Genomic DNA, 22,458 nt, shown 5'->3' on the forward strand with positions numbered 1-22,458 from the left:
TCAATTACTGAGCTCCGTACTAAGCTCACAAGAAGTACCGAGAAATGCAATGTGCAGAGTTAATCAGTATTTTTTATTACTGATATTTGTAAAATATTTTATCAAGCAGGGAAATCGGTAAAACTAATTACTGAAGTCGGATAGTTTCATAAAATTTTACTGATTTCTCAGCATAAATTTATTTTTACAGTTTCCACTCAGCAAAAATTATTACCGAGGTGGAATCTCAGGTTTTAGTGTGTAGTCACACATTACACTCTTCGTATGTGGTGTCTCTGTTTCGTTCTCTTCATACCACTCTCTTACTCCGGCACCGCCAACGAGCGCGACGACGCGGCGACGGCGATGACGACGAAACTGTTGTCAAAGATTCAGTCTTGTCATTCTGGTTTTCTCCTGTTGGCGGCGACAGCAGCAGCGCATCCGTTTTCCGCGATTTCCGAAAGATTTTCAAAGTGTTAAAATGGCTGGCAAAAGAACCCTCGACGCATATTTCATAAAACCGAATAAAAGTAAGTGAGCTATTTTAAAGGTAAACGCATTTTTTAATGCTCAAAGTTATTTTAGGAGATGAGACGGAAGAATCTTTGAACCATCCAAATATGGCTTCCACCTTCACGGGGCCAGCAGCATCGGCGAGCGCTGAAAACCCGATCAATTTGATGGGCCCGGCTCCGTCATCATCACCATCCAAACGAAAGAGATCGGTAAAGGAGAACAAAAAACCTGTTTTGCAAAAGTACAAGGAAGAGTGGGCTGCTGTCGGTGATTTTAAGTGTTTTTCCAAGTACGAAAATGATCCGTTTTACGCTTGGTGCAAAATTTGCTTGGACAGACTGAATATCAGCCGGGGAGGAAAATCCAATCTTACAACCCACCTTCAAACGAAGCGTCATCAGGAAGCGGCTACGAAAATTTTGACGGAAGAGAAAGAAAACATGAGCCAGTATACATACCCGGAGAAACTGATGGAGGCGGAAATCAAGCTCTGCGCGTGGGCGGTGGAAAACAACGTTTCGTTTGCGGCGGTTGATAGTTTGGTGTCCGTTCTGAAGACTATGGATCCTGATTCTGCTGTTTTCTCCAAGCTCAAGCTGGGACGGACCAAGGCTGGGGCAGTTGTGGATGGCGTACTAGCACCCGTGCAACATGACGAACTCGTTGGGAAGATGCGGAAACAGAACTTTTCATTGATGATCGACGAATCCACCGATATCAGTACCGCGAAGACCTTGGCGATGGTGGTAAGACTACTGGAAGACGACACGGATAAATTTCAGGTTTGTGATACAGTATATACGATCGTGGAGTTGAAGGCTTGTGATCATCGATCAATTTACAATGCTATAATCGATGAATTCAAAAAAGATAATATTGATTACAAAAAGCGGCTGAAGGGGTTCGCCTCGGACGGGGCATCTGTTATGATGGGTTCCCAAAATTCAGTGATGAAGCTTTTGAAGAACGACTGCCCAGATCTTATCGTTGTAAAATGTACGTGTCATTCTCTAGCGCTCTGTGCAAGCTATGCTTGTGAAGCTTTACCTCCATATGTAGAACAGTTGTTGCGGGACATTTACAGTTATTTGTCCCACAGCCCCAAACGTTCCGCTGAATTCAAAACTATTCAAGAGATCCTAGAACTGGATCCGCTTAAAATGTTGCATCCTTCTCAAACGCGATGGCTATCTCTAGAAGCGGTGGTCAGTCGCAACTTAGAGCGATTATCGGAGTTGAAATTGTTCTTTTCATTCCAACAAAATTATGATCAGAACCAAACTGCCAGGAGAATTTTGACGCACTTGAACGATCCCATGACAAAGCCTATCCTTGAATTTCTTAATTACGTTCTTCCATTAGTAAACAGGTTGAACAGGAAATTTCAGTCAGAAGCTTCAGAGTACATCGGAATTTATGGAGAAATGAAAGCATTTTATCTGCTACTCCTGAACAATCTTTGCGGTGATAAGTATATTAAAAATTTGAGGAATATTAATGCGCCTGATTTTGAAGAAAACATTCTACCACTGCATAGCATTTACGTTGGTTTGGCAGCAGAGGAATCTATCAAAACAGGGGGAATGGATGAACAACGAAAAAAAACATTCAAAGAAATTTGCCGCAATTTTTATGTTGAGTTGGTCAAGCAGGTGAAGAAACGATTCAATTTCAACGAACCTACGTTCAAGATTCGATGATGAACCCGTTAAATTTAGAAAACCTCCCAGATTTAAGTGAAGTATTGACACATTTTCCCAGCTTCTACGATGAAATGGACAAGCAAAGGCTTGAAAATGAATTCCGCGAACTAAAAATGAAAATTATATGCAAGGAAATAAAAGTTGATGCGTCTCTCGGAATCGAGGAATGCTGGAATATGCTATTAAACGTGGTTAGGGCAAATGGAAAATTAGCTTTCCCAATGCTACGACAGTTCGTTTTCAATTTTCTGATCTTGCCACACTCGTCCGCAGCAGTTGAACGCGTTTTTTCACAATACAATTTGAACAAAACGAAGGTACGAAACCGTCTTTCGACTGAAACTTTGGATGCAATTCTCAAGAGTAAGTCTTTCGTTAAATCTCGTGGTGGAAGCTCATCAGTTGAGCTCAATCAGGAAATCATATTAAAATTTTGTAAGAGTATGTACAAGCACCATAATAAGGCTGTAGCGTAAAGTGATTCATTATAAAAAGCTGCCCAGTGCTCCCCAACTAGATGTTATTACCAATGTTGTTAATAAATATATGTACATGAACGAAAAAAATCATCAATTAATAGTGTTTTTATTATTTTTATCATTTATTAACCGTTTTCCCGTGACACAGATTTCACATACAGATTTTTGAATTTTGATACAGATGAAAAATATTTTTGGGACCGAAAATACAGATTTAAATGTGGCAACACTGGTTTTCTTCAAAATCAGGCGCATTAATATTCCTCAAATTTTTAATATACTTATCACCGCAAAGATTGTTCAGGAGTAGCAGATAAAATGCTTTCATTTCTCCATAAATTCCGATGTACTCTGAAGCTTCTGACTGAAATTTCCTGTTCAACCTGTTTACTAATGGAAGAACGTAATTAAGAAATTCAAGGATAGGCTTTGTCATGGGATCGTTCAAGTGCGTCAAAATTCTCCTGGCAGTTTGGTTCTGATCATAATTTTGTTGGAATGAAAAGAACAATTTCAACTCCGATAATCGCTCTAAGTTGCGACTGACCACCGCTTCTAGAGATAGCCATCGCGTTTGAGAAGGATGCAACATTTTAAGCGGATCCAGTTCTAGGATCTCTTGAATAGTTTTGAATTCAGCGGAACGTTTGGGGCTGTGGGACAAATAACTGTAAATGTCCCGCAACAACTGTTCTACATATGGAGGTAAAGCTTCACAAGCATAGCTTGCACAGAGCGCTAGAGAATGACACGTACATTTTACAACGATAAGATCTGGGCAGTCGTTCTTCAAAAGCTTCATCACTGAATTTTGGGAACCCATCATAACAGATGCCCCGTCCGAGGCGAACCCCTTCAGCCGCTTTTTGTAATCAATATTATCTTTTTTGAATTCATCGATTATAGCATTGTAAATTGATCGATGATCACAAGCCTTCAACTCCACGATCGTATATACTGTATCACAAACCTGAAATTTATCCGTGTCGTCTTCCAGTAGTCTTACCACCATCGCCAAGGTCTTCGCGGTACTGATATCGGTGGATTCGTCGATCATCAATGAAAAGTTCTGTTTCCGCATCTTCCCAACGAGTTCGTCATGTTGCACGGGTGCTAGTACGCCATCCACAACTGCCCCAGCCTTGGTCCGTCCCAGCTTGAGCTTGGAGAAAACAGCAGAATCAGGATCCATAGTCTTCAGAACGGACACCAAACTATCAACCGCCGCAAACGAAACGTTGTTTTCCACCGCCCACGCGCAGAGCTTGATTTCCGCCTCCATCAGTTTCTCCGGGTATGTATACTGGCTCATGTTTTCTTTCTCTTCCGTCAAAATTTTCGTAGCCGCTTCCTGATGACGCTTCGTTTGAAGGTGGGTTGTAAGATTGGATTTTCCTCCCCGGCTGATATTCAGTCTGTCCAAGCAAATTTTGCACCAAGCGTAAAACGGATCATTTTCGTACTTGGAAAAACACTTAAAATCACCGACAGCAGCCCACTCTTCCTTGTACTTTTGCAAAACAGGTTTTTTGTTCTCCTTTACCGATCTCTTTCGTTTGGATGGTGATGATGACGGAGCCGGGCCCATCAAATTGATCGGGTTTTCAGCGCTCGCCGATGCTGCTGGCCCCGTGAAGGTGGAAGCCATATTTGGATGGTTCAAAGATTCTTCCGTCTCATCTCCTAAAATAACTTTGAGCATTAAAAAATGCGTTTACCTTTAAAATAGCTCACTTACTTTTATTCGGTTTTATGAAATATGCGTCGAGGGTTCTTTTGCCAGCCATTTTAACACTTTGAAAATCTTTCGGAAATCGCGGAAAACGGATGCGCTGCTGCTGTCGCCGCCAACAGGAGAAAACCAGAATGACAAGACTGAATCTTTGACAACAGTTTCGTCGTCATCGCCGTCGCCGCGTCGTCGCGCTCGTTGGCGGTGCCGGAGTAAGAGAGTGGTATGAAGAGAACGAAACAGAGACACCACATACGAAGAGTGTAATGTGTGACTAGGATAGAAATAAAAACATTCCGGTTTCGAAAACTTTCGCTAAGCCCAATCAGGGCTGTGTTGACATGCATTGACATAATTTCCTGAAGGGCGCAAATTTAACCCTAATTGTATGCACTCTTCTTGAGTTTTACTCAAAATTGAAATTAAACCAAATTGCCCAATAAATTAAGATGATATTTGTTATTTTGTATCTAAAAAATCTGTAAATCTGTATATTTTCGAAAAATCTGTATATCTGTATATACAGATTATTGGTCATAAAATGGCAAAAAAAATCTGTATGATTACAGAAAAATCTGTATATGTGGCAACACTGGTCGTCGTCTGTGTATTGTTCGTGCAGTTGAAAATCGGAATTTTTGACACGCGAAAATTGATTTTTCTCCTAAACCATGTGTCGGACGTACGTCGGGCAAAGTGCGCTGGATAGAGGGCCAGGTCCGCTGTCCAGCGCACTACGTCCGACGTTAGGTTTCACGTATGGATTTTGAGAAAATTCGATTGTCGGGTGTGGGGAATCTTCGGGTTTCAACCGCGACGACAATAACTTCCGGACATTTTTCACGACTTGAACTTATGTTTACCAAAATACTGAACACAAAATGTTGTTTGACAATGGTCTGTTGACAGCTCTGACCGAGTGGTGGTTCATCTTCCTAAACAAATATGAAGGTTAAGGTTCATGATTGAATAATTCATTTCACGGTTCGGGCTCAGTGAACCATTTGTTTGCGAGTTGTTCGAAGTTGTTTGGTTCGTGAACCAACCAAAACGAAAAAGCATCAAATGATGCGAACCAAGCATCGCGAGCATAATCCTCAAACAAATGATCGTGAGCCGTCAGCAAAAGTTAATGCAAAAATATTGGATTTTGTTCATGGTTTTCCACCACTGCTTATAGTCAGTTGGGAAGGGAAAGGAATGTTAGAGTGTGCTGGTTGTTGCTACTAAAGACCGACAGCACCTCTGCATCTCCACAACCAGCACGGACTGGGGTATTTGTTACACGGAATAGATGGGAGATCTGGGAGTCACCGTTGGGTCGGTGATGCGATCCATGGATAGGGGTTATTTATAGTGTTCAACAACACAATCAATAAGGTGAATAAGGTCAAGCGGCACAGCACGCTTTTGGTTGCATACATAACTTGTAGGCGTTATATACACTGTGCTGTGAGAGGAAGTTGGAAGGGAGGGAAACGACTTTTTTTCTCAATTCGTTTCTGGTTCTAGCGATGGCTATGAACATATGAATATACATGAGTTGTATATGTAGAGAGAGAGAGAGAGAGAGAGAGAGAGAGAGAGAGAGAGAGAGAGAGAGAGAGAGAGAGAGAGAGAGAGAGAGAGAGAGAGAGAGAGAGAGAGAGAGAGAGAGAGAGAGAGAGAGAGAGAGAGAGAGAGAGAGACAGAGAGACAGAGAGAGAAAGTGGATTGAAAGATACAAAGTAGGATGAAAGGGACGGGCCAGGGATTGAACCCATGACCTTGTGCATATGAATCAGAAGCGGTAGCCACTAGACCACCAAGCCCGTCCGAAAAGAATACAGGGTGGAACTTCCCGAAAAACTCGAAAAAAACTTGCGAATAAACTACTGCAGGTACTGCTAGAAGAATTTGTGGAGTAATTTCGAGAAAAATCAAGAGAGACTGTCTGAAGAGTTTCGATAATCTTGTGGTACAATTCCCAAAGCAACTTGTTATTCTTGATTATTTCGAGAATGGAACAACTTCCATAAGAAACATTGCATGGAATTCTACGTCAACATCGAGAACTGTACATCAACTGCGATCCTAGAGGATTCTCTGAAGGAATCCTAGAAGAATTCCCAAAGAATTTTCTATAGAAATTCCCAGCTGAGTTCATATAGGAATTCCCGGCGAAAACAGTGGAACTCCTTCAGTCCATTTCCGAGCTTATCCAGGAATTGTTCCAGCAATTCCTCCAGAAATTCCTCCCAGAGTTTTCCAGGAACTCTTCCGGAAATTTCTCCAGGAGTTCCTCCGGTAATTCCTCCAGGACATACGTTTGCTCTAGAAGTACCAACTGCAATTGCTCCATAAGTTTCCCCGGGAATTTTTCTAGGAGTTCCACTGGGAATTGCTGTAGAAGATCCTATGGAAAGTTGTCCAGGAGTTCCTCCAGGAATTTCACCGGGAATTTCTCCAGGAGTTTCTCTGGGGTTTGGTCCAGAAGTTTCTCCGAGAATTTTTCCAGAAGTTCCACTAGGAATTACTGTAAAAGTTTTCATCTGAAATTCTTCTGGGATTTTATACAGAAGTTTCTCCGAGAATTTTTCTAGGAGTTCCATCGGGAGATGTAGAACATCACCCGGGAATTGTTCCAGGAGTTTATCTGGGATTTGTTCCAAGAGATTCTCTGATATTTTTGCCAGAAGTTAAACTGGGAATTGCTGTAGAAGATCCTCCGGGGTTTTATCCAGGAGTTCCTCCGAGAAATGCTCCAAGAGTTCCTCTGGGATTTGCTTCAGCAGTTTCTCCGAGATTTTTTCCAGGATTTCCTTTGGGAATTGCTGTAGAAGATCCTCCGAGAATTTATCCAGGAATTTCTCCGGGGGTTCCTCCAGGAGTTCCTCCGGAAAATGCTCCATCAGTTCCTCCAGGAATTGCTCCATGAGTTCTTCCAGGAATTGCTTCAGGAGTTCCTTTGATTTTCTCCACGATTAACTCCAGGGATACAGCCAGAAATTCCCAAGTATGATTTCAGCAAGTGTTCCTGCAAAGATTCCTCAAGATTTCCCTTAAGAATCCATTCTTCTTTATGTATTTATTCGAACATGTCTCCAGAGATTCTTTTCATAATTCTTCCAGACATTCCACTAGGATTTTTTCCTGGGTCTTCTTCAGGAGATTCTCAATAAACTTTTCCAAAGATTCATCGTTTCTTCAGAAATACTTTCTACGATTTCTTTAGGATTTTTTCGGAATATTATTAGATTTTTTTCAGCAGTTTTTCTTTGAAATTTCTGTTGAAGTTTTTTTTCTCAGAAACAATTCACGAGAAAAGAGAATCGGAGATTGTTTTAGAAATTTCTCTAGGACTTTGTTTTAGAAGTTCAGCCGTCTTTTCGGAAACACTTTTGAAAAATTATTGCTGGGATTTATCAAGAGGTTCTATCTGGTGTTCCTCCATATATTCAGACACCCTCTCAGGCATTTTTTTAGGAATTCCTCTAGAAAATTCTCTTGAGAATCTTCTTTAGATTCCTATGGAGGTTTCTTCAGAAATTCCTTCAGGATTTCCCATTTTTCTGGGATTTATTCAGAAATTTTTGCGATGATGCTTGAAAAATTTCTAAAGGATAAATTCCTTTAAATATGTTTTTTTTTCGGAATTTCTTAAGTGGTTTTCTTAAGAATTCCGCACAAATGCCTGGGAAATCCCTAAGGAATTTGAGTTGAAACTGTTATAGAAATTCATTTGTATCCCCGGAAGGAATTGTAAAAAAATCTCGGATATCTCTTTAGAAATTTTTGAAAAAAAAATCCTGAGGAAATCCAGAAGGAATTTACGGAGGAACATCCGGAACAATTCCAGGCGGAGTTTTTGGAGTAATTTTTGAAGTAATATCGCTTGAAAGAATTGGCGGAATTCCTAGAGCAACTCGTTGAGGAATTTCAAGAGGAATTTCCGGAGTAACTTCCGGTGGAATTTCCGGGAGGATTTCCGAGAGAATTTGACTTTTAACTACTATTGGATTTACTTAAAAAAAATCTAGACACATTCCTGGAAAAGCTTCTAGAGAAATTCGTGCAGTAGAAATTCCCAGCGGAATTGTAGGAGCAATTTTCGGGAAACTCCCGAACAACCGGATGAGCTTCTGGGGGAAGTCCCGAGCCTACTCCCGCAAGCAATTTCGGAGGAACTCGAGGAGTCATTTCCGGAGGAACTCATGGAAGAATTCCTGGAGGAAATCTCGGAGGAATTCCCGAAGGACCTCTGGTAGCCAATGTTGCAATGGATCTTCTTCACGAGCATTCATTTAAGGATCTTCGCGATCCAAAATTCGCTGCTGTTCATTTTCTATTTTCGCATCGTGAATACAATTCAAGCAACGCGAATGAAGGAACGAACGAATAAATCAAAACGACCACATTGAAAAGCATTCAAGCAAACGAAGCAAACGCAGTTCGTCGTGGCATTCATTCCACCACGAGCTGTGTGCTGTCTGCGATGGTTCTGTTCGGTGCGAGCTTTGCCAACAGCAACTACCGTGCAGACTGAAACAGCGGACCATTTAAACTTATTTTAAGTTTGGCACAGCTCTCAATTTCCGATGAAAAGATTATAGGAGATTTCAAACACAACACAAGTTTTGATTTATATGCCATGGCATTAGCTGGCGCATATTTTGCTCCCGTAACCCATTTGTGAGAAACAATTGTTTGAAGCATACAGCTGTCTAAAGCTCGATTCAGAACGGTAGTTTGTTATCATTTTGGTTCGTCTTGGCCACGTCAGCGGTGGAGTGTCATACTGCAAAAATGATCTGTTTTCCACTGTAATGCAGGCCAATTTTTCTTTCAATATTAAAAAAAACTTAAACATTGCGGCATCTCAGCGCTTCGCTGTGAATCAATCAAACTATGCCCGCATCAAACAGGGAAAGGTTTATTAATGGTGCCGCCGCGTCGACGCCTGATCGCAATGAATGTTTTTCTTGCTCTTCGCGAAGAGCAGCCAATGCGAATCGTACTGCTCTTCATTTCGAACGATCCATGGATCGGGAATGAAGTACCTTAGGACGATCGGGCTTTGGGTTCATTCTCCAACGACGAACAAAGCTTCCGAATGAAGAAGTAGGTTGTTCATTGAATATCATGCTAATGCCGAGCAATATTCATCGTGCTTCGCCAGTTCGATCGCTGCTCAGCAACACTGCTGGTAGCATTTCCCGGAGGAATTCCTGAAACAATTCATGGAATACCTGAAAGAATATGGGAGGAACTCATGAAGGAATTCCAAGAGGAACTGTCAAGAAAAATACCTTGTGGAACTATAAGAGCAACACCCAGTGGAGCTCCTAGTGGAATTCCTGCTGAAACTCCTGGAGCAATTCTTGGAGGAACTCTACAAAATCACAGTTCACGGATAGTTTCCTGGTGTAATCTCTGATGGAGATCCTGGAGGAATTCTTGTAACAACTCCTGTAGCATTTTTGGAAGAACACCTGGAACGATTCTCAGTAAATCTACCGGAAAAATTCTCGGAGAAACTCCTGAAACAAATCCCAGCGGAACTCGCGGAGCAATTACCTGGAATTATTATTAGGAATAATTATTAGGAACTCCTGGAGGAAATTCCGGTGGAACTATTGGAAACATTCGTGAAAAAACTACTGGAACAAATCCCACAGTAACTCCTCTTGAACTCCTAGAGCAATTTCCGATGGAAATCCTGGAGCCATTCTCGGTGGAGATCCTGGAGAAATTCGCGGAGGAACTCCATGAGCAATACCCGTTGAAATTTCTGGAAGAATTTCTGGTGGAACTCCTGGACCAATTTCTAGAGGAACTCCTGGATAAATTGCCGGTGATTATCACATAGGAACTCCTGGAGCAATTCCTGGTGCAAATCCTGGATCCATTTCAAGTGGAACTCCTGAAGCAATTTTCGGTGAAATTCCTGGAGGAATTTCTGGTGGAACTCCTAGAAAAATATCGGAGAAACTCCTGAAGCAAATCCCAAATAAACTCATGGATCTCCTGGATAAATTCCCGGATGATCTTCCACAGCAATTCCCAGTGAAACTCCTGGAAAAAATCTCGGAGAGGATCTCTTGGAGCAATTCTTGGTGAAACTCGTGGAGCAATTCCCGGAGGAACTCCTGCAAGAATTTCAGGTGGAACTTTTGGAGCAATTACCGGAAGAGCTCCTGTATAAATTCTCGGAGGATCTCCTACAGCAATTCCCGATGAAAATCCTAGAAGGATTTTCGGTAGAACTCCTGGAGCAATTCTTGGCGGAAATCCTGGAGGAATTCACGGAGAAACTCCTTGAGCGATTTCCAGAGTAACTCCTGGAGTAATTTCCGGTGGAATTCCTGGAGAAATTTTTGGTGGAGCTCCTGAAGGAATTCCCGGAGGATCTTCTACAGCAATTCCCGGGGGATCTCCTGGAAAAATTCTCGAAGAAACACCTGCAGCAAATTCCAGAAGAACTCCAGAGGAACTCCTGGAGCAATTTCAGGATGAACTCCTGGATCAATTCCTGGTCTAAATCTTATAGAAATTCGCGGAGGAACTTCAGGAGCTATTCATGGTAGAATTTCTGAGGAATTCGTGGATGAACTTCTGGAGCAATTCCCGGAGGAACTCATGAATCGATTCCCGGTGTAAATTCCAGGATGAACTCCTGGAGCAATTCCCGGTGGAATTTTTTGAGCAATTCCCAGCGTAATTCTTGAAGGAATTTTTCGGTGGAACTCCTGGAGCAATTCATGGATGATCTCCTAGATTACTTCCCGGAGGATCTGCTACAGCAACTCCTAGTTGAACTCCTGAAAAAATTACCGGAGAAACTCCCGAAGCGATTCCCGGATGAACTCTTGTAGCATTTTCCGACGAAAATCTTGGAAAAATTGCCGGAGAGTACTTCTAGAGCAGTGATTCCCAAACTGGGCGAAATCGCCCCCTTGGGGGCGAAAATCAGGACCAGGGGGGCGAAAATTTGAGAAATCAAAATAGGGGGCGAAAATTTTAAAAAGGGGGGCGATTTTTTCAATGATTGGAAACATCAAAAGTATTGAATTATAAGTCGAGAATGTGAACTGAATCATAAAAACTCCCTGACATTCAAGCTTACAGTTCAAGTTTTGTCTAAGATAATAAAAAATGCTGTGACTATTAAACATAAGCATCGACTTAATTCTACATAATTATTGGTATTTATGTGGGCTCTTTGGCAAAATTGCTAGACGTATTTCTGAAGGGTTTATGTGATTCTGGAAATCTAAATAAAAATATATTTGGATACTCCTATAATGAACATTCATGAATCGTGATTAGGTTTTGTCAAAATTATGAAAAGAACATTTTTTTTCACGAATTTATGGGAAAAATTGCGTTTCAACTCGTAGGCGGACTTATTAATGGAATTTCCAAGCAAAAACATGAATAGGGTCAGGGACCATTTGGGCAGCAGCACCTATTTTGGGCACTTGCTGCTATAGCTCAGTCAATTTCAAACCGATTGACTTGAATTTTTGCGCATAACTAGATGCTGTGCGTATCTGATCGTGTCTCAAAAATCAAGGCAATCGGTTCAAAATTGATCGAGTTATAGCAGCAAGTGCCCAAATAGGTGGTCCTGCTCAAATTGTCCCAAACCCTATCTGTCGAATTTCAGAACACTTTTCTTATGAAATTCGTATCACAGTGTTTACAAACAACTGTGTTTGAAAGTATTTCAGAGAAGCTTCTCGGAGGAATTCCAACCTTAACTGAAGTTCATTTGAAAACATTCCAAAAATTCTGCGTAAAATTCCATTTAAATATGCCATATTTACTTATTTGACAATTTATTTAAAACAAAGAAAGCATTCAAATTTATACGAAGCTCGTTGATTTGAATCTGGATGTGGATTTGGAAAAACGTAACTACATTTGAAAATACACCGATATTTATTATTCATATTTTTCCTTATTATCAGCAACAAACCGATATTTTTCTGAGTTGCACTTTTTTCACATAACATATGTTTATAATTGTTTTCAAATTCTCCACCAGTCTGACTTGTGACCAAACATTGACTCTCAGTCGTTGAAAAAGTCCTTTTAATAACAATGATAAAACATCTGGTTGGGATTATCGAGTGTTCATATGTGTTCACAGTTTTTTTCTATTTCGATTAATAAATGTTCAATTAACAACGGTTTGAGAAGTAGGCATAAACACAATTTCAATATTAGTTCAGCCTTCTACTTTAGAAAAAAAAATCTCACCTAGGGGGGCGAAAATATTTTTTTGAAGCTCTAAGGGGGCGATACCTCCAAAAAGTTTGGGAAACATTGTTCTAGAGCAAATCCTGGTGAGCAAATCCTGGAGGAATTACCAGAGAAACTCCTGGATCAAATCCTAGATAATTTTGCGGAGCAACTTCTGGAGCAATTCCCGGAGGAACTCCTGGAAGAATTTCCGGTAAAACTCCTGAAGGAATTCCCGGAGGAACTCCTGCATAAATTCCCGGAGGATCTTCTACAGCAATTCCCAGTAGAACTCCTGGAAAAATTCTCGGAGAAATTCCTGGAGCAAATTCCATAAAAACTTCAGAGGAGCTCCTGAAGCAATTCCTGGTGGAAATCTTAGAGGAATTTGCGTAGAAACTCCTCGAGCGATTCCTGGAGGTACTCCAGGAGAAATTTGCGGTGGAATTCCGGGATCAATTCGTGGAGCGCCTCCTGGGACAATTCCCGGAGGAACTCCGGAAGCAATTGCCGGTGGAATTTTTGGAGGAATTGCCGATGGAACTCTTGCATCAATTCCCGGAGGATCTTCTACTGCAATTCCCAGTGGAACTCTTGGAAAAACTTCTGGAGCAACTCTTGGTGGAAATCCAGGAGGAATTACCGGAGGAACTCATGGAGGTGTGAAATTTAAGAAGAGCGAGTGGTCTAGAGATTTAAAGTGAGTCATGAGCGGTTTCTTGCAAGAGTGTTTCAGAAGGGGGGGGGGGGTTGTTCAGAGGCGATGCACGGTGGCTTCAGGGGCGTTTTCGGGGTGTTTCGAAGGGTCTCCAGTGCGTTACATGGGATGCCATGGGATTTTGGGAGGATTTCGAAGGCATTCTAAACGCTTCAAAGGATTTTAGGCGAGTTTCAGAGGCGTTACTCCCCTAGTAACAATGGTAGCTGAACAGTGAGAGTCAAAGCTGAACAATGGTTGGTTAGTGGTTCCTATAACTGAATAAGCCGGAAGCTGAACATCTAGTTGAAAAGTAGCTTGTTGAGTTTACATAGTATCTTTTGTTCAGCTTATCATCGTATGTTGAATATGATACTCAATAGAAGATTATTCAACTTCTCTATATCCATTTATCCAGCCTGACTACAATATTAAAAGTTATGCGCTAGGATTCTCTTATTCAGCCTTTAATAATACTAACGTCCATCAGTAAGAAAGTTGTGCGGATCAAAATAATTCACAAAAATGGATAAATTTGACAAAAATGGATAAATTTGAAAAACAGACTTGAGAAAAAATGTGAAAAAGTGTTGAAAATTATATTTTCTGAAAATAGAGAAAGGGATTTTGTCGTCTTCGATCACCGAACGATGAATTGCGAATCTGCTGCAGAAGATACACTATTGAAAGGTAATCTGTACAGAATTTATAAATGATAAAGTATTGCTTGACTAAATATTAATTTGGTAAGGCAGAGGCGCTCGACTGTGAATCATACCTCTACATTCATCATTCATTGAGTATGGGATACCAGCCGGATCAAGTTAAAGTTGCTCGAATTGCAGGGTCTGCACGCTGTGCGTCTCTTCTGAGGGTGATTGAGCATGATCGTGACTCGGTGGACAGATGTGATGATTTTCCGATGATACGGATGGCTCTGTTAAAAGCAATCATTGCTGTGTTCGATTTAGTTTTGATATGACTGTCAGTTTATTACTTGGGTTGATCATCATTTCATTGAAATTGGCTTCCAAGATTTGTTTCGCAGCTCCTTTGGTTCGATTTTTTTTACAGGGAGTGGTTGTGTGAAGTCCACATCAGTGTGACCAGACATTTCCGCCGCCTCAGCTTCCGCTTCTGCGAACGTCTTGAAGGACTTTCGTTTCAGTGTGCAGGGAATTTTGTACCATTTTGAGGACGGGGCTGATGACGTCGCGGCATTTTTGTCTGGCCATATCAAGACGTTTCCGTTGGCCCAACGTTGAGGCACGATAGAGATGAGGGGTTTTTCATGTTCTACCGTTTCGACAACGGCGAAACAATAAGCGTTCTCTAAAAATAGATAACAGATACTTGTTATCCACACCGTGGAATATTAATCATGAATATTTACCTGTATTTCTGTTCATTTTCTCCGACTGCAGCGGTGTTTTACGATAACCGTACCGAGGAACACTGAACTGTAAACACAACAATTATGTTGTGACAGCTTATCCATACATTTGTAACAAAGCACTTTCACCACTTATTCAACCTCAACACAGTCTTTGTTCAGAATTGTTCAACCTTTATTCAGACACGACGGTATCTAGCTTGTTCTTTCACAAATCACTAAGCTCGTACCATTTCAGGTGGAGCAGATGCTAAGGTAAGTGACTATAAATCAATGCACCGAAGTTCGATTCTCAATTATAATCATCATTTATATATTTCAATTTCAGCAACTATGAACTACTAATCTACATCTAGACCAAGAGTCCTGGCAATTCTGGCTTGAATTCTGTTGGACAAGTTCTGATTTTTGCCTTTCTCGTACACCAAGTGTACTGGAAAGGCTATATGTTCACTCCAAAAATGACTTTTTTATAGGAGGCCCGGAGGGATGAGTCACATATACCAATCAACTCAGCTCGACGAATTGAGGTGATGTCTGTATGTGTGTATGTATGTGTGTGTGTATGTGTGTGTGTACAAAAAAACTCACATCACTTTTTGGCAGTAAACTTCAACCGATTTTAATGACCGACGGTTCATTCGACGCGCAATCTGGTCCCATTGTTTCCTATTGAAAATGGTTCGAATCGGTCCAGCCGTTCCGGAGTTATGGCCATTTAGGTGTTCCGGATCGGTACCCCAGGAAGGGGCCAGATATGTAAACGCTACAAACCCATCCATGCGACACATCAAACTACGGTATTTTCAATAACTTGATGAACGGTAAGCAGAAAAATGGTCTCTGACCGTATCTGAACTGATAGTGTCCCGGAACCGGTTCCGGGTGTCCCGCCGGAAGTGGCTTAACATAAAAGTGAGCTAAACCCATGCATGCGACATATCAAACCGCGGCTTTTTCGATAACGTGATGAACAGTAAGCAGGGAAACATTCTCATACCATTTCGGAACCGGTAGTGTTCCGGAACCGGTTCCAGATGTCCTGCCGAAGGTGGCCAAGTATTAAGTTAATTAAACCCATGCATGCGACATATCAAAAAGTGGCTTTTCTTATATCCTGATGAGCAGTAAGCAGGAAAATATTCTCAGGCCATATCTGAACCGGTTGTGTTCCGGAACGGGTTCCTGGTGTCCCGTCAGAAGTGGCCAAATATAAAATTGAACTAAAACCATACATGCGGCATATCAAACCGCAGCTTTTTTGATAATCTGATGAACAGGAAAGCATTCTCATACCATATCGGAACCGGTTCCAGATGTCCCAGTGGAGGTGGCCAAGTATAAAAGTTAACCAAACCCATGCTTGCGACATATCAAATAGTGGCTATTTTGATATCCTGATGAACAGTAAGCAGAAAAATATTCAGAGAACATATCTGAATCGGTAGTGATCCGGACCGGTTCCGGGTGTCCTGCCGGAAATAGTCCAATATAAAAGTGAACCAAACCCATGCATGCGACACATCAAATCTTGGATTTTTACGTATCTTGATTCGGCAAAAAAAGTTTCCGGACATATTGGGGACAACCGGTAGTGATCCACAACCGATAACGGTTACCCCATCGGAAGTGGTCAAATGTAATGGAGAACCAAACCCATAAATTCTACACATTAAATGACTTTTTAGGTAACCTGATTAACGCTTAACAAGAAAAAAGAATCTTAGACCATATTTTGGAAAAAAATAGTGTGCCGAAACCGGTTCCAGGTGCCCCGACAGAAGTGTTCAAATGTAGAACGGAACCAGACGCATACACGCAGCACATAAAATAACGGCTTCTATGATAACGCAAAGGACGGTCAGCAAGAAAATGGTCTCAGGCCACATTTAACGGTAGCGTTCCGGAATCAGTTTCGAGTGCCTCGCCGAAACTTGATAAATGCACAAATGAACCAAACCCATGCATCTTGCCATGCATGCATTACATCAATTTGTGACTTTTTAGGATAACTGATTAACAACACAAGTTTACAAAATAAAACAAAAATCGTGAACTTCTATCAACGACCAAAATTTTTGGAGCACAATTTAGTGCTGATTTCGAAACCGACCTTCAAAAATTTTTAAGTTGAACAGTTTTTGAGTTTTAACTCAATATCGAGTTTTGCAACTTTTTAAAATATGTAATTTACTAAAATTCAAATATTTTGCGTTTTGTACAACCAATTTTAAATCTTTTTCCATAAATTAAAAGCTGAATACAATACCATTCGATCATCTGAATACAGGTTTTGCGTCAGATTGATGAAATTCAAGATATTGGCGAGTTTTAGGGACAATCTTCTTAAATTTTAGCAAAATTCCCAAAAAAAATTGAAGAAATGTATTTTTTTCAATAAGAAAAAACCAACTTAAAAATTCTTTCTCGACGTTTATTTGACATATCATATGTAGGCGAGTTACAGTAAAAATTTCAGCTCAATCGGAGCATTCATTACGGAGTATGAGATGTTTGAAGTGAGCGACTTTGCTTAAAAATAGAACAAAAATCGATTTCAAATCATCAACCTTGTATGGAAAGTCGGAAAAATTTCCGCTCTACTGTAATTTTTTTCTTTCGCGTTTTCGAACTCAGGGCATGATTCTACACCAAAAATGATTATCAGCTTACCGAGTTCAAAAATGCTGTAAACTAGTGCAATTTGCATGAAACTAGTCTAAGTCAGGGGCAATCGGTAAGTGGTAAAATGTGAACCGAAAGTGGTAAAATGTGAAATTGAACCAAACGCATGCGTATGGTACCATACAACCACACTAATTGGCTTCTTTAGCGATGTTGAGATTTTTCCATATTCTGAATCTGCATGCCAAACAGAGCCGAAATCCAAATTTTCATGAATTTTGGTGCCCGGGAACCTATTTAAAAATTAATTTGAAGTTTGTATGGGAGCGATTTGTCGAATCACCCCTCGTCGCATTTTGTACTGGTCAGAGCTGTCAAGCAGTTGTCCAGCTGTCTACAGGTGATTTCAAAAAAATCTCTTTGAAATTGATTTTAGGTACCAAAATGAAGTTCTAAAAATCTGACAAAAAAATCATAGTAGCTCAGAAAAAGGTGCTCTTTCGAATAAAATTAAAAAACCAATATTTTTTTATAAATTTAAAAACTCAATTCGACAATGATTGCTGTCAAACTACCTGGGTAAACTTTTAATTCGATAAACTAACATTTTTTTTAGTTTTGTTTAGATTGTAGGATTTGTTTTTGAACACAAATCTTACAGATATTGTGGTGGTACGAATTGATAGCTTGTTCATTTTACGATTGTTGGCTTTCGAAGTTCACTGTAGTTGATCAGGTGTTGCAAAGCACCAAATTTGAACTTCCGGAAGTAGCAGCTGCACGAGGAGCCGCTGTGGGTGTGAGTTACATCACAATATCGGAACATTCGTTGTTCCTGAGTGTAGAATTAGCATTTAAATTAAAATACTTATTATTGTAAACTTAAAAAAAGGATCATTCGTATTTACAGTGTTTTACACTGTGACATTTGTTAATTTTTTAATTCGACAAATGTCGAATGACCGGGGCACGAATTAAGTGTCGTTTTAAAGAGGAATGAATACGCGGGGTTTGACAGTTCATCAAATGAACTTCTGCCCGAATTTGTGCTAGCCTGCTTACTCTCACAGAAAATTTGACGTTTGAGCGGTGCCGACACCTCTCAAACGTCAAATTTCGCGTGAGAGTAAGCAGGCCAGTTTAAATTCGTGCAGTAATCCATAGCAGCTTTTTTGATAACTTCTTTTTCACTACGTTCGTGTTTTCAACGGTCAATAAATTATAACCTAAAATGTGCAGAAAAAAACTTTGGCGAAGAACGCAAAGTGATCTGTGAGTGAGGTGCTCAAGCAGTCAACTGAGAAATCTGGTATTATTCAGCTTTGCTTATACGTTGAACATAACGTCGGACTAAGTGCCATCAAAAAGTTTTAAGTCAATTCAATGATGGCTTTGATAAAATGCTTGCTTTTCTTAAAAAATATCAGGATTCACGAACACTTTGACTTACGTCGACGGAAAGATCGTACGAACATATACGACGAGAAAGGCACTATCACCACTAGGTGGATTAATTTGGGTTTTTTTATGTGGTAGTGTTGCATAAGTAATGATGAATTGCTGAACTAAAGATGATTAAGCGACTCTAAAGCTTCACCTGATCCTTGCTGTTTTATAAGTAGAATCATAAATCATTCCCATTTGCTGAATAATTGCAGGATAAAGGCTGAAAAGCGTTCTTCGCTCGAATATAAGCGCTTATTCTACCTTAAACCAGCTTCATGGAGAGCTGAAAACAACTTATGGCTAGATAAAATCACCAAAATTGGGTGTTTAAGAGCTGAACAAATGTTTACAGTTCTTTTGCACAGCTTTTGTTCAAATTAAGGCTGATTAGCATAAGATAGAGAAGCGCTTAATCAACATCAAATTGTTACCTGGGTCGGGCGTTATGAAGGCGTTTTTTAGGAGTTTTTGAGAGTATCAGGTGCGTTATATGGGGTCCGAGGGGGTTTAGAGGGGATTTCGAGGGCATTTCAGGAAGCTTCAGATGATTTTTAAAGAGTTTCAGAGGCGTTACTCAGGCGTTTCTGAGGATCTCAGGTGCGTTACATTGGGTCCGAGAGGGTTTAGTGGGATTTCGAAGACATTTCAGAAATCTTCAGATGAATTTTGGCGGATTTCATAGGTGGAACGCAGGCGTTATGTAGGAGTTTTCGGTGGTTTCTGAGGGTCTCAGGTGAGGTGGAGCCCGAGGGGGCCCGGCGGGCAGGTCAAGTTCCAGTTATGCTTGTAGATTCGATGACTTATGCTCAAGAAAGGAAACCTTAAACAGTACCATCGCCCCTCCCCCTCCTGAGCACGCCCTTAAATCCTCTTAACTCCACTCACTTCTTAATTCCCGTAAACCAATCTTATCCCTAATCAAAAACACTCCAACTACATTGAACACTATCAGATTACATTTAGGTAACATTACCTAAATGGATTCTACCGAAATGGAACCTCCAGTGGAACCTTTAAGTAAATTGTGGTGGGATTCCTCCTTGAATCCTTGCTGGGATGATTTCTATAAGAATCCCTCTAGATATTTCCCCAAGTATTTTTCAAGGCAATCCTCTTAGGATTGAGTTTTTTAGGGGTTATTTCAGGAATTGCTGCTGGTATTTCTGTAAGACATTTTAGAGGAATTTCTACATTCTCTAGGGATGTAAACAGAAGTTTCTGTAGATGATCAATAACCAACAGGATGAATCTATCAAGTGACTCATGATCTACGGACTCTTTGCAGAATTTTTGTTTGTTGGTTATATATCCAAGTTCACGATATGGATTTGGCTATCGAGAATGTATGCAGTTGCAAAGCAAATGAATTCTGAAGTGACTTCGTACAGTTATATTATCAAGTTAAAAAAAAAAACATAACTTCCATAAGCGTAGACCGTGGCAGATTATAGGCTAGGAAAGCTGTCAAATTTATTGATAATTATGTTAATTTAGAATAATTGAAATATGAGCTGCATTATGGGTAGTTATGAAGGAACAAGGAAAGATACAAGTATTTTTTTCAGTTCCACTGCCAACTATATAAGCCTAGCTTGGACAACATTTACGCACAGAAAAACTTTAGCCGGGGATGACATCGAACCAGCTCCATTCAACCACGACTTCCAGTTTGCAACGTTTATTTAGTCAATCTGTTTATGACGACACCATTCAAAATCAATTATTCATAATGCGTGTAAGTACCTAATTCCTACTGACAACTTATCACACCGAACGGTCGCGTGAATTCGTTTCCGTCTGCGATGAACTGTCGTAGGCACCTCCACCCGCATCGCCAACATGTCTACGTGCAACGACACCCTTAACCTTGTGTGCATATTCGACGTGCTTGTTCGCTGAAAAAAAGCAATGCTCGCAATAACTGCCACAGAAAGAATGACTATTGCTACTGCTAGCGGGGCCTCCCACCAGGCGACGACCGCGAGGCAAGGTGTCGTCTCCGTATTCTGGGTCGGCCGTAAAGTGAATCCAGCTGTGTGCGCCTGGCTTGGCAACGAAGCGCAGGGAATTCCACTGGAAACAATCTCGCCACCTTCCGTCTTCCGCTATAAATCGAAGGCGAGACGCCGTCGTCGGTTGACAGTCTGGCACGCTGGAATGATAACAGCACGGCGACGCGACGGTGGCGAATCGGTTCGCGGTTGCTCCACTCATTATAGCCGGCCGATTGTAAAACAATATAAATGCCATTAGGACTGGCTCGGAGCCGGTCATTTGGAGATTTGTTGACGGCCAGCTGGGTGACGGATTCTCGACGCCAGTCCCGTGCTCCAACTTTTTTCAAGGTTTTATTGTCCGTGAATGCCGGAGAGTAATTAGAACGCGTCAACTCGAGAAATACGGCGAACAATAATCTACAGTGATGATGGGGACAACGCAGTGGTTTCCGTTAGTTGGAGTACTAGTGCTTTCCAGTTTGATGGTTGCCAGTGGTTTGTATCCAGGATATGCATCTAGTAAATGACTTCTAGGATTGAATTCATTATTCAAATTCTAGGGAATGACAATTCTAAAATCGTTGGAGGAACGACTAGCTCAGATGCGGTCCCATATCAAATATCGCTACAGATCATGGCCAGATCTTATTACGGCTTAGGACCGTTGGAGTGGATGCACAACTGCGGAGGATCCATCGTTTCGCCCCTGTACGTAGTGTCTGCCGCTCATTGCCTGGACGGTATCGACCCTGCTAGACTTTCGGTGGTTTCTGGAACGAACGATCTGCGAGATAATGGAAGTAAGGGGACGCGACGCAAGGTTTCGTGGTTCAAGATCCACCCGGATTACATCGAGTTGAATCGGAGCGATATTGGGATCATCAAGGTGGCGGAACCGTTCACATTCAACGCCAAAGAGCAACCCATCACATATTCCGATAAGCAGGTTGGCGGTGGAGTAGATTGTGTGTTAACTGGCTGGGGCTACACGATGCCGGTTCGGATCGGTAAAACACCCCAGGACCTACAGGAGGCACAGCTGAGGACGATCACCAATGACGAATGTCGGAGTCGAGGATTTCCCGTGAACCCAACGGAGATTTGTACGTTTACCAGGGTAGGGCAAGGCGCTTGTGGGGTAAGTATGCTTTGCTGAAAAGTACTTCTCTAGAGTAACTGTTTATTGTTTTTAATTCCCAGGGTGACTCCGGTGGTCCGCTGGTTTGCAATGATGAGTTGGTTGGTGTGGTGTCCTACGGAACACGGTTCTGTGGCATTGGATCCCCGGATGTGTTTACACGGGTATCTGAGTTCAAATCGTGGATTGATGAGAATCAGAAGAATTAGTTAGGTTATTTTGAAGACTTGATCTATGTTCCTGTTTGTTACTTATGCATATTTTTTTCTATAATTAATATAAAACTATGATAACACAAACCACATCATTTCAATCATCATGCAATTTCTACATATACATAAAGGTATAAACTGAATTAAAGATCCACAGTAACTGTACTCTTCACATGTCCATGAACTGTTCGAACTCGCGATAGTAAATATGAGGTCATTAAATCGTCCCCTTAATGCTAGAACTAGGTAACTCGAAATTTGACGTTTTTGAGTTGAATATACCATTATAACGAGCTTTTTGAGCTCTATAAT

The 22,458-nt window shown here is 41.1% G+C and overlaps 3 protein-coding genes across 3 annotated transcripts; 2 read left to right on the plus strand and 1 right to left on the minus strand.

The window, feature by feature from the left end:
- The first annotated feature begins 355 nt into the window (after positions 1-355).
- On the plus strand, positions 356-2,740 carry LOC115263785 (uncharacterized). Its single transcript, XM_029867164.2, has one exon. The coding sequence runs from the start codon at positions 549-551 to the stop codon at positions 2,196-2,198; it is 1,650 nt and encodes a 549-aa protein (XP_029723024.2). The 5' UTR covers positions 356-548; the 3' UTR covers positions 2,199-2,740.
- Positions 2,741-2,894: 154 nt separating this feature from the next.
- LOC115271043 (uncharacterized) lies at positions 2,895-4,673 on the minus strand. The gene has a single exon (XM_062857536.1). It carries the CDS (start codon positions 4,380-4,382, stop codon positions 2,895-2,897), a length of 1,488 nt encoding a protein of 495 aa, XP_062713520.1. The 5' UTR covers positions 4,383-4,673.
- Positions 4,674-21,152: 16,479 nt separating this feature from the next.
- LOC109431932 (chymotrypsin-1) lies at positions 21,153-22,236 on the plus strand. Its single transcript, XM_019708237.3, has 3 exons — positions 21,153-21,291; positions 21,357-21,934; positions 21,997-22,236. The coding sequence occupies exons 1-3, from the start codon at positions 21,222-21,224 to the stop codon at positions 22,141-22,143; spliced, it is 795 nt and encodes a 264-aa protein (XP_019563782.3). The 5' UTR covers positions 21,153-21,221; the 3' UTR covers positions 22,144-22,236.
- Positions 22,237-22,458: the final 222 nt, after the last annotated feature.

This window comes from Aedes albopictus, chromosome 3 (assembly GCF_035046485.1).
Source record: "Aedes albopictus strain Foshan chromosome 3, AalbF5, whole genome shotgun sequence".
In the NCBI taxonomy this organism is placed as follows: Eukaryota; Metazoa; Arthropoda; class Insecta; order Diptera; family Culicidae; genus Aedes; species Aedes albopictus.